General features: G+C 50.0%; 1 protein-coding gene across 2 annotated transcripts; it reads right to left on the bottom strand.

The window, feature by feature from the left end:
- Positions 1-2,808: 2,808 nt before the first annotated feature.
- On the bottom strand, positions 2,809-9,073 carry 2510039O18Rikl (RIKEN cDNA 2510039O18 gene like). 2 transcript variants are annotated; one of them, NM_001135781.1, is made up of 3 exons: positions 7,882-9,049; positions 4,663-5,516; positions 2,809-3,513 (listed from the first exon to the last, which is right to left on the bottom strand). In NM_001135781.1, exons 1-3 carry the CDS (start codon positions 8,912-8,914, stop codon positions 3,496-3,498), a joined length of 1,905 nt encoding a protein of 634 aa, NP_001129253.1. In that variant the 5' UTR covers positions 8,915-9,049; the 3' UTR covers positions 2,809-3,495. The 2 variants fall into 2 exon arrangements, with proteins under 2 accessions (NP_001129253.1, XP_063143893.1); XM_063287823.1 differs by lacking the exon at positions 2,809-3,513 and adding an exon at positions 3,542-4,174 and having other exon boundaries at positions 7,882-9,073.
- Positions 9,074-12,342: the final 3,269 nt, after the last annotated feature.

Raw genomic sequence — 12,342 nt, 5'->3', positions numbered from 1 at the left:
GCTCTGTAGCCCTGGCGGCCTGGTACTTCCTAGCACTTGTTATGTGGCAGAGACTGGCTTCAACCTTGCTTCAATCTCCTGCATCTGCATCCTCAGGGTGCTGCAGTTGCAGGTAAACGCTACCATACCTGGCATGCAAGTGAAAGCTGTAATTTAGAGGTGCCGGTTTAATCTGAGGCCAATTTAAGGTCTGTAGTGTGTATTACAAGTGTGTGATGGTTTGAATGGGCCACAGTATATCCTTGGGGATCAGAGGGTAACCTTTGGGAATTGGTTCTCTCCTTCCACTGTGGGGCTGAATGCAGGCCACCAAGTTTGCAGGCTTTAACCTCATTATATCAGGAATACTTTTGAGCTCCTGGGTTTCCTGCCACTGCCAGGCCCGCATACTATACCTAGCTACTAGCAGCTTTCAGTTCAATAGAACTGCAGGATTTGTCACACTATAAATGACACCCTTACTGAGCATTCCCTACCTTCTGGAAGAAGCAAGCTGGTCTATAGTCATCTCTCTCTCTCTCTCTCTCTCTCTCTCTCTCTCTCTCTCTCTCTCTCACACACACACACACACACACACACACACACACACACACACACACACACACACACACACACACACACACTGGCCTGGAAATGGGTTGAAACAGGACACAGTGTCGACGCAGGCCCAAAGACTGATCTGGCTTTTTAATTCCTTCTTACTATTCTGTGCTAAAAACTCAACTCATCATTGCTGTTTTGTGCTTCCTTAAGCTCTAGAAAACTTAACTCTTAACACACCTATACTTACATATGTATATATTACACAGACACACCTATACTTACATATGTGTATATTACACAGACACACCTATACTTACATATGTATATATTACACAGACACACCTATATTTACATATGTGTATATTTGGTGGGTGGGGCAGAAGCCCAAGTGGCAGCAGAGAAAGGACTCAGTCATTCTGGGTGAAAACTAAGCTCCAACCTTTGCATAGAGAAAGAAAAAGCTTCTACCTTTCTCTTGCCAAATGAAGAAACCCAGGAATGTGAGGAACAGGCTTCGTCCTTTTTTGGTAAGGAGAAGCCTGCCTGCTGCCGTCTGCTCTCTCTGCAGCTTCTTCTCGGCTGTGTTCTATCCTGGCTTGCCTCTTTCTCCTCAGCTGTTAACCTCTTCTCTTGTCTCTTTTCTTTCTCCTCAGCTCTACCATATTCTGCTGTCTCTTTTGCATGCCTCTCTTCTGTTCTCCTTCTGCTTACTCAATGTCATCATTCACAATTGTGCTTTCTTCTTAAGGGAATAGATCACATGGTATTCCAAGCCTCTTTTTCAAAAGTTCTCAAGTTCAAACATAAACTCGAATCATAAATTGAACGAGAAGTAACAACAGGGATATTTATCTGTGTTTCCACTAAGACTAGATATCTAACTAAACATTCATTATCTGCCACTTGCTCCACAGGTTCATTGAGTTTAAAACTATAATTCTTAGGTCTAAGTTGGCAAATCATCTGCCTAGTATGTAATTAGTACTGAAGTTTTGTATGGAGAAATCCAGTCAATAGTCTATCTTCTGTCCTTGCACCTACAACAATTTATTCCCCTTTACTACCTTTAGTTACCAAATAATGGTTTTACAACCAGCCCAGAAAGGAATTTTGATTGTAAATCCTTAACATGTCTGCTTTCTAGTACAATTAGCCTGTGACTCAAAAAGACTTGCAGAACCTTAATTGCAGCCCCCTTTTTAAAAAAGATTTATTTATTTATGTATGTATATAAGTAGCTGTCTTCAGACGCACCAGAAGACTCAGATCCCATAACAGATGGTTGTAAGCCAACATGTGGTTGCTGGGAATTGAACTCAGGACCTTTAGAAGTGCAGCCGCTGCTCTTAACCACTGAGACCATCTTCCCAGCAATTGTGGCCCTTTCTATAAAGGGTTCAATAATTACCAGTGTAAACTTAGGAATTCTACAGTATCAGTATTAGGAACTAAGATATCGTTTATCTACATAGCATCACTACAAGACAGTATATCTCTGTTGATCTGCAGAAAATTTGTCCAATAGGGTGGAAAATGCTATTAGGAATTGTTATATTAATTTACTAGTGACAGCAAAGGTATATCAATAGCAAGAAGCAGTCCTGGGATGAAGTCTCTTGAGGCCTTGCTTCCCAGAGCTCACCCATCTTAGTCTATGCAACAAGGTGGGCCACCTCCAGGAAGGCCACCTGGTAGCCTTAGCCTTCCCTAGATGGCTCCTGACATGACACAGCCAGTGCTGTGGACTAAAGCAGTAAGAACCAGGGCTGCCTAGAACACAGCCCTATCCCCTTGTCTACTCTTGAACACCTGTGGTGGCAGACACACAAATCCTTGGAAATCAGGTCAGGCTTCCTGGTGAGTCAAAGTCAGGGAACCCCAGGGTAGGAGTGGGGGGCAGGAAGGACACCAGACTCTACGGGTGACAGCCCCAGTAGGGGGTTGTTATTCCCATTCAGTCCCTTTCAGAGCCCTGAAGTAGACAGTTCCCTCTCCTCCCATGAGCAAAGGCCGTCACTGCCTGCTGCCTCTACCCTCTACTAGAAAAATCCAGGGCTGCAGGGTTCAGAGCCCTTGGGGCAGCTAAGGGAGGAGGTGCCTGCAGCAGAGTAGGGGAGATGTTCCAGGCCCTGAAGCAGCACAGTGACCTCCACAAGACAAAGCAGCACGCTGAGGCAGAGAGCACCACTGGAGACCACCCCGAAACTCTAGTGACAGGAGAATGTGCTGAGTGTGCCCAAGGGCTTAACCACAAACAAACTAGTCCCGGAAGTTTGAAAGATATTTATTTAAAAAAGAACAAAAAAGCTTTGGTATTTCAAAACCCAACAACCATCATCACTAGAAAGTCAAACACCTCTCCCAGGGACCCAAAGTTCAAAAACACAGACCCCCCTGGCTCAAAGTAATACAGAGGCAATGTGCAAACCAGCAGAGGGCAGGGAGCCACGCCTTCCCCAGGCAGGGTGGCCACAGGCCCAGCCTACAGACTGTGTGGGGCCTCTGGGTGACAATGAGGTGGCAGGGATCAGTTGCTGTCACCAACAGTCCTGATTAAGGTGGAAGAAAAGCCACCCAGCAAAACTTCAACAAAAATAAATTAGAAATCCATTCGAGAAAGAACACATTAAATTAGGAACACAATTTTTCCTAAACAAGTCTTTAAAGAGGATCTATTCCTGGGATAGAAGAAACGGGGGAAGTGGAGGGGTGCGCTCAACTTCAAGTATTCTCCCTAAGGGTTTGTTTTATTGACTGGAAAACTTACACAAGTCCTCGGCCCTCCCTCCCCTCCAGTGCAAACTCTTGTACCCACAAGCGCTCCTGAGTCACTGTCCCCCACAAGGCACAAAGGGTTGGTGCTTCCAAAGGCTCCCTGTTCATGCGGCAGCAGGATGCTCAGTGCTGGGTGTCTTGTGCAAACGGTGGCCGAGAGCAGGACTCGAGGTTCACTCAGACACTGGGATCTTCCTGTTCAATGAGACAAGAGAGCACTGCTTACCACCAACCACAGCCAAGCTGCAGAAAGCTTCGGGGAGGGAGGGGAGCCATACACGGTGGTGAACACCCCCCATGATCCCAGCATCTGGGAAGTAGAGGCAAGAAGATCAGAGTTCATAGCAGCCTCTACTACATAGCAAGTTCATGGCCAGCCTAGGATACATGAGGCCATCTCAAAACAGACAAATGTACACACTGGCAGGGAACCAGACCACAGGGATAATGTCTTAGAACTAGCCAAACAGGCAGCTCCTGGCCCAGGGCCTTGGGTTGATGTGGCATGTTGGCTGGGGCTCTCTCTGGCACTGCAGTGAGGGGCATGGGCAGTTCCTCAGGGAGGCAGTTTGAGCTGTCTTCCCAATTGTATGCTGGACATATAAGAACATATATGCCAAAGCAAGAGCAAGGGCAGGAGGGCAGTGGCCAGTAGGGGGAAGAGCCTCCTGGCTCCAGCAGCTGCAGGACCCACCTTTTCTATATAGCTGGCCAAAAGCTGGCTACTTGGAAGGCCTTCTCCACACTGCTTTCCGACCCAAGTCTCCACTGGTTCCCCCATCGTGAGGAACTCAGACCTGCCTCCGTCTGCTGCCTGCTCCTGGGGGCCAAGGACTGCTTTCCCTGAAAGCCTGGCCTTGAACCAGAAACCAAATGCCACAGAGCTTCTTGGTGGAAGGGACAGGGCCCATCTCCTGCATGGGATCAGGGCTTCCTAAATGCTGGGGCACAGGTTTACTGTCTGGTCTACCTTTCTGCAGCAGCCAAGGCTTAGGAAGAGGAAGAGGGGAGGGCCAGGGAAGACCAGGCTCTCCTACTGTGGTAGGCTGACAGAATTAACTACCGCCCAAACATACTGATGGCCTGACCTCCAAGGGCAGGGTTTGATATATAGCTCACAACCTTCCTGCTTCAGTATCAATGCTGGGATAACAGGAGTGCACCACAACCAGTGTGCGGTCAATAGACAGCTGATACTGATATTTGATACTGATATAATGGAAAATGACACTGAGAGCTGTGGCACTGGCTTGGAGGGTTTCTCATTCCTGCCTTGACTGTCCCCTGCCAAGGCTACCCGCTTTGGACAAACGGCTTGGGGCTTTAGGAGTTGAGGTAACCTACCTTGCTCCTGAAGAGAGGCTTAGCTCCAGGCCCACAATACTCATTATAGATGAGTTTAAAGAGGAAGAGGTGGAAAAGGGTGATGAGGGAGGCCACACTGAACCAGAAGAGGAAGGGCAGGCCAGGATCCTGCTGGGCCATGTGCTCATCATGGGCCAGGATGGCCTTAAGGTGCAGCGTGTGCCGCAGGTCCTGCAGATGTGTGAGGTCGGTGGAGATGTACAACAGTGGTGTGATGGGCTGTGTCACCATGACAGAGAACGTGTGGCCCCCAGGCTCTGAGGTCAGCTCCACGGGGTCATGGAGGCAGCCTGCCTCACAGGCATAGATCTTGACAGGTTGGCCCCGGGACTCCAAAGACACATGCAGGTAGGGCTTGCCCTCAGCATCCGCCAGGACAGCCAGGCTGATGTGGTCATTCTTGTAGCGGATGCCGTGGAGTGCGTAGCTGTTATGGAGCACCTCAGGGTCGGCCTGGAACTGCAGGTGGTTTTCTGTGAACTGTAGCCCGCCAAAACTGAGCACCATGCCTTGCAGGATGCCTGGAGCTCCGACCTTCACCAGCCCCTTGCAGCCGCGCTTCTGGAGGGTCAACTTCCATAGGTCAGCCAGCTGCAGGATCTGCTGCACTGAGGAGAGCTGGCCTGGCCACAGGTTCTCGGCGTGCATGGTGGCATGGCCACTGAAGCAGTGGTCTTCGTAGTTGAGCGTTGCCTCCATCTGGTCGCGTTCCCTGTGGCTCAGAGAGGGGCTAAGCAGTGGGGCTGGTGAGCAGGAAAGCATGTAGTACAGCGTTAGGTTCACGGTCAGGCCAGACGGAGTGTGAGCATCCGTGATTCTCTTCATCTCCACACCTGTAACACCAGAGAAGCTGTGCATTAGGTAGGAAGGCCTGGCTGGAGGCAGAGGAGATGGAACAAAGGTGAGGGCTAAAGAAGGCAGAGCTTTTGGTCAGTAATAAAAGATAGCGGTTTGGTGCCCTGGGTATGATGGAGCAATCTTTACTTCCTGAGATGGCCAATCTTGACTCAATGTGGTAGGGATTAAATCATCACACAAACACACCTCTGGACATGTCTATGTAAGATTTTCTACCTTAGACTGATGTGAGGAGATCCACCTTAAATGTTGGTGGTCCTATACCAGGGACTGGGTTCCATCCACAACTGTAGCTGGGTACCAGCATCCATTTCTCCCTACTTCCTGACTTGCAGATGTTGTGTGGCCAGCTACCTCCTACTTCTGCTACTATGTCTTTCCCCCCATGATGAGTTGCACCTCTTTGAACTGTAAGCCAAAATAAACTTTCTTCGCAGACTGCTTTTGTCGCAGTGATGAAAAGTTAACCAACAGGACATCTAACGGAGGTATGGGACCTCTTGCCAGAGCCAAGCCACCATACACTTAGTCAGCACTTGGTGTGAATCCTATGGTCTAGAACTCCCAATCAGATGTCATTTGTGTCATAGCCAATTCTGGCTGGTTCTATCACTCTAACAACTACAGCTTAAACATTACCTTATGTGTGTACATATGCATGTGTGTCTATGCAGCGTTTACATACAAGTCTCTTGGACTTTGATCCCTTGAATCTGGAGTTACAGTACATTGTGAGACACCATGTGGGTGTTGGGAATTAAACTCAGATTCCATGGACGAGCAGCAAGTGCTCTTGTCCACTGAACTATTTCTCCAGTCCCCATATAGCTATCTTAATATTTGATTTTATTCAATTTTTTTCTTCTTCTTGGAGGCAGGCTCTCTATGTAGCACAGGCTGGCCTTGAACTCAGTCATCCTTCGGCCTCACTCTCTTGGAATGCTAGATTATAGAACCTAACCTGGTTCAGTACTGTGCTTTAAAGGACGAAGCCTCCTATTTAAATGATTCTAGATTCAAGGGGCTAACCACACCCCTTAGCATCTCCACCTGGGTATCTGACAGGCACAACTGACCTAGTGTAAACTGTTCACAACCCCAAATCAGGGAGCTGCCCTCCCAGTCTCACTTCCCACAGTCAAACCACGGCCCAAGAGTCCTTCCTCCAAAAATATACCAAGACCCACCACTTCTACGTCCATGTCACAACTGGGATGTCTCCTCCTTCCCTTGGGCTCCCCAGGAACCTCTTATCCTGTCTGTGTACCTACTGCCTCCTTAGTCTATACTTATACTGTGCCATTTTCCCATCTCAGGATAAAACTCCTTGTCCTTTCTCAAGGCTTCAAGTTCATACCACCCTTTTCCTGCTCATCACCAGGCTTAACTTCCTTAGGACAGTCTCCAGGCTTGAATGCCCTCTTCCTGGTCACATGACAGGCTGCTTCTAAGTGGCTCGACATCCAGGGAGCAGAGGGGTGGCCCTCGCACCCCATACCTCACCAGTGCTCCACAGTTCAGTCTTCTTCACAGCAAAGTTGTCTCACTTTTAAAATGTTCATGTTCCTGTCTCCCCCCAAACCAGGCTAAAGGAAGCATTGCATGGACAAGGACTCGTCTGTCCACTTGTCCACCAGCAAATGCACTTGATGAACAGATAGATACCTCTTGAATGAACTAAACTCTATCTGCACAACCACACAGGAGTGCTGGCAACTGTAACCCTGAAAACCAAAACTCAGTGCTGTGCATTGCCTTTCTTTTCTTAAACAGTTGACAGGGAAGGTTTCCGTTCCCAAAGAGTAAATAAAAGTTTTTGGGTTTTTGTTTGTTTGTTTGTTTTTTAAAGAAAGTTTTCGTTCGGCCTGCACATTCCAACCCACTGGAAGAACCCTCCTGCATTCCGGCACAAGAGCTGCAGCCACGACGGCAAGAGGAAGGAATCTCAGTCTCAAGTGTCAGAAGCTGAAGCATGTTGTGCGGCCAAACTAGAGTGTCAGAGTGTCTGTGCACCTCCCTGATGGTTTATTCTTTACAAACAAAACCCTCCACCTGCTCAGGTTAGGCCCAAGGCCAAGAACAGACAATAAAACTGAATGTTTACACTCAAATCTTCATTAAAACCCTATAAAACTTACTGTGAAGGCTTAAAAGGCTAAGACCACAGAGCCAAGACCATATAGCTTCAAAGTGGTTAAGAAGAGTCAACCCTTGAATATCAAGGCCAAGTTGCAATCCTCTGTGTGACCACCTCCGAGCATGGGGGACATCTCTAAAGTGGACCCTATGCACACTGGTGCCAAGTGGTGACTGTGTACCAAGCCCACACCAAGGCCTCACCCGGACTGAAAAGCTGGGCCCAGAGGTACTGGTGGTCCTGAAGCAGCTCCGAGGCGGGCATTTCCAACAGCTCCAGCATTTCCTTCCTTGCTAAGTCCTGCAGTGCCTTGAGCTCCTTGGTTCCTTTGCTTTTGAGCACCTGGGGGTGGATGGGAGCAGAGACATGCACCACCCACAGCACCGTCTCGTCCATCTGTGTCTTGGGAGCCACCTGGAGCCTGTTCACTAACTTCTTAGAGGTCACCACTACCAAGTGCACCAGCCCTGATGGAAGGGGTGTGGACCGGCCCGAGTATAGGAGAAACTGGTGATCTCCAACCTTCTCCAGAGTGCTGGTGAAGGACTTGGGGACTGGGCCCGAGGTGGGCCCCACAGTCTGGAACGCGGCCACGCGCTCCGTGGGATTGTTGAGCTGGATGCGCTGCAGATAGACGTGGGGTCGGCCTCGGTGCGCCAGGAAGTCCTCCTGCAGTAGCACGCAGTCACGGCCTGAACCCGTGGACAGCCCGGAGGCTGAGGCGGGCCCGGGGACACCAGCGGCAGGGCCTGAGCCCGGGGTTCCCAGCTGCAGGCAGCGCACTCGGCGCAGCAGGCCCTCCCGCAGCAGCAGCACCGCCTCTCCAGCCTCAGCCACCACATTCAGCGGGCGTAGTTGCACGAAGGGCACGAAGTCCGGCGTCACGGCAGGCTCCCGCTCTCCGGGCGTCACCCACAGCCGGTTGTTGGCAGCGTCCAGAGCCAGAAAGCCGTTGGCCACCAGAGCTGGCACCCCGGGGCCCAGCGGCACCGCCTCGCCGCGATCACGCAGGCCGCGCCACGCGCGGGTGGCCGCTTCCAGGCAGGCGGACGGCTCGGCGGCGCCCGGCTCGCTGCGGGCCCAGGACGGCAGGTGCAGGCCACCCGCCGCCCGCCGCGCCCCGGAGCTCGCGAACCACAAGAGCAGCAGCAGGAGGCCGAGCAGGCAGAGGAGGCGGCGGGCCCAGCTGCTCGACAGCAGCCCCGGCAGCCCCTTCAGGCGCTGCTGCAGCCACATCGGGCCCGCCGCCCAGCCCTCCCGCCCGGCCGCCGCCGCTCACTCCCCGGGCCGCGTCGCCGCGCCCACCTCAAAGCCCACCGTAGCCGCCCCAGCAGCCACCTTCACCGCTTCCTCCTTCTTCTTGGTTGCCTCCTAGACGTCAAACGCCGCCGGCCGTAAAGCATCGCTGAGTTTTTTTTTTTTGCGACAAGGTGGAAAAGCGGCCAAGGGCGGGATTTGGGGAAGGGGCGGAGTTTCTTTGAGGGCGTGGCCGGGCGGGGGCAGGGCGGGGCAAAATGTGGGCAGGAATCCAAATGGCTTGGTGGAAAAAAGAGAAAAGAAAATCAGAGAGCAAGCCAAACCCAACGAGAGCTGCGCCTCGTTAGCTGCTGATGGTTTCAACAGCCCTAAAGTTAAAAAATAAAAACGTACTGTTTCTGTAAACTATTTTTAACTGAATGAAGAAAAGACATAGAGGTAAATGGAAGGAAGGAAAGAAGGAAAGGAGACAGGGAGGAATGAAGTGTAGAGGGAAGGAAGAGGAGGAGGAAGGGTAGCCACTGAAAAACGATGTCCTAAGGAAATATTTTGTCGGCAGCGTTTCAAACCTGCCTGGCTGTTGAGTACACCAGAGTGGGACATAAATCCAGCTCAGGAATGCCTGTTTCTTAAACACACCAAGTAGTTTTCTTAAGGTCCATCTTTAACTCATTCAATAACAGTTTTAACTCATTCAATAACACGAAACATACTTTTCTCATACTTTGACATGACCTACAGCATCCATATGGGGGGGAGGGGCGGCGCGGCCTGGGAATCGACTGGAGCCCTGGAGCAGACAGTGGGTGGTTGTTTCCACTTTGGATTCTAGGCAGACAACGGGCGATTGTTTCCCATTTTGGAGTCTGAGCAATCCAGAGCTAGATGGGCTGTTGCAAATTCACAGTTGACAATTAAACGGTCACTTGAGGTGGTTTCTAGTGGGCTGTAAGCAGACAGAAAGTTGTTTGCTGAAGTTGTGAGCCCGCGTCGCATTGGAAGAATGCTCATCCTGTTTTGCTTTTACTTTATTTTTTTGTTCATCTTTGAGACAGGATCTCTCTTGTATTGTCCAGACTGGACTTCAAACAATTCCTAGGCCCCAAAGATTCTTTCTCAGCATTCCCAGTCGCTAGAATTAAAGGCACATGTCCAGCTTTTACCCGTTTTTATTTTCACACAAGAATCCATGCTAAGAGCCCGGCAGTGGTGGCACATGCCTCTAGTCCGAGCACTTAAGAGACAGGGGCAGGTGGATCTCGGAGTTGGAGGCCAGTCTGGTCTACAGAGTTCCAGGACAACCAGGGCTACACAGAGAAACCCTGTCTTGAAAAACTAAACTAAACAAAGAAAAAAAACAAACAAACAAATGCCCCAAAGCTCAATAGCACATTTTTAGCCAGGTATTGTGTACATGTCTTTAATCTGATTCTTTGAAGAGGCAGAGGTAGATGGATTTTAGTGAGTTCAAGGCTGGCCTGTCTACACAGTGAGACTTTATCTCAAAGTAAACAACAAAACAATCACGGGCTGGAGAGATGGCTCAGCGGTTAAGAGCACCCGAGGGGCTGGGGATTTAGCTCAGTGGTAGAGCGCTTACCTAGGAAGCGCAAGGCCCTGGGTTCGGTCCCCAGCTCCGAAAAAAAGAACCAAAAAAAAAAAAAAAAAAAAAAAAAAAAAAAAAGCACCCGACTAGTCTTCCAGAGGTCCTGAGTTCAATTCCCAGCAACCACATGGTGGCTCACAACCATCTGTAATGGGATCTGATGCCCTCTTCTGGTGTGTCTGAAGCCAGTGTACTTATACATAATAAATGAATAAATCTTTAAAAAAAAATCACACTCCCCTCCCCCCTTTGGCAGAGTTTTAGCTCAGAACAGAGCACAAGCGATTTCCCAGAACCTCAAAATTAAAATAAAAATCTAATGGCAAGATGGCTCAGTAGGTAAAGGCATTCATTCGCCAGGAAGTGTGATGACTTCTGTACCTAGGACCTACATGGTGGAATGAGAGAACAGACAACTCCATGTGCATATTGTATGTCTAAGTCAGAAGATGGTGCGGGATCCCTGGAAGTGGTGCTGCCAGTCTCTTAACTGCCCAACCATCTCTCCAGCCTCTCTTTTTAGTGGATGACAAGAGGAAGCCTCTCCGGCGTCTGCGCAAAGTGGAGTCCTGCGCCTTTAACAGTCCAAAGCACGTGGAGCACGTACTAGAAATTCGAGAAGCAACATCTGGACAGCAGCCACCACCCCTGCTTAAAGAAACAGGCCGCCGTACACGAATCTTGGACGGTGTTCAAGTTCTAGCAATTCGATGAACCAAACAGGAAACAGATACCAGAAGCGTGTAAAGTCGGGCTTTACAAGAGTGAACCCTTCCTCTTGAAGGTTCAGGCAGTTTCTAGAGCCCATCCCTCTTTTAATTTAGACTCTGATGACTGCCCAGGAATGTCTTCTATCTGGGGTATATCACTGGTGAGGGTCTCCGTGGACTCTGGCAAAAAGGCAGTTCTAGCTGGGAGCTGTCTGATGCTTCCTTACTGCGGCCCCACGTCACGTGTGTGATGCCAAGCAGATAATGCTTCTCCGAGCCTTAGTTTCTCCTTTTGCAAACAGTTACAAGCATGAAGAAGAGCTTTGAAAACTGAGCCAGCCAACACAGGCTGGCTGCTTCTCCCCCCCCCACCCCCCATTTACACTTGCATTTCCTCCTTTGGGGGTTTGGAAATCTCAGTCCTCGGCCTTCTGAGTCTAAAACACCCGGTAGACGCTGGTGGATCTTTGGCACCAAGTCCTGTCTCCAGCTGCAGCAGCTCCTGGCCCTAAGTCCCAGCTGGGAAGCCAATGTTCTGCATTCTGCTGAGGTCTCTTCCTCTGGTTTGTCTTGTGACTTCGAGCTTGCTGCTGGAGAGCCCTGGGCCCCCTACAGTCTGAGAGTGTGAGTGAGCCTCTGCACAATGAGGCGGACTCCCGTCTTCCAGCCGGTTCTCATTTTCGAGAAAGGACACAAGTTCTAAAACTATACAAATATTGTACATCTTTCTTAACAAAAGAGAGAGAGAGAGAGAGAGAGAGAGAGAGAGAGAGAGAGAGAAATAAGAAAAGAATTCTCCACAGTAATATGACCTAGAAATGCTGTGTAAGTTATGCACCGGTTTATACCACAACCTGGAAGTAATCTTTGCCAACGTTTGTCTGTGACTTCCTTTCTTTGGTTGGAGGTGAATGGGTGTTGTTAGGGTCTCACTCAGTCCACACTGGCCTCAAGCTATATAGTCACCAGCTGCATGGCTGAGCATGTCCCAAACTCCTGATCCTGCTACACCTCCTGAGTGCAGGCATTCTAGTTTGACTGACCCTCCCCTTCCTTCTCTCTTTCCTGACCGGGTCTGGCTGTGCAACTCT

This window comes from Rattus norvegicus, chromosome 5 (genome assembly GCF_036323735.1).
Source record: "Rattus norvegicus strain BN/NHsdMcwi chromosome 5, GRCr8, whole genome shotgun sequence".
Classification (NCBI taxonomy): domain Eukaryota; kingdom Metazoa; phylum Chordata; class Mammalia; order Rodentia; family Muridae; genus Rattus; species Rattus norvegicus.
The sequence above is the reverse complement of the archived record's forward strand: the minus strand, read 5'-3'. Positions and strand labels throughout refer to the sequence as shown.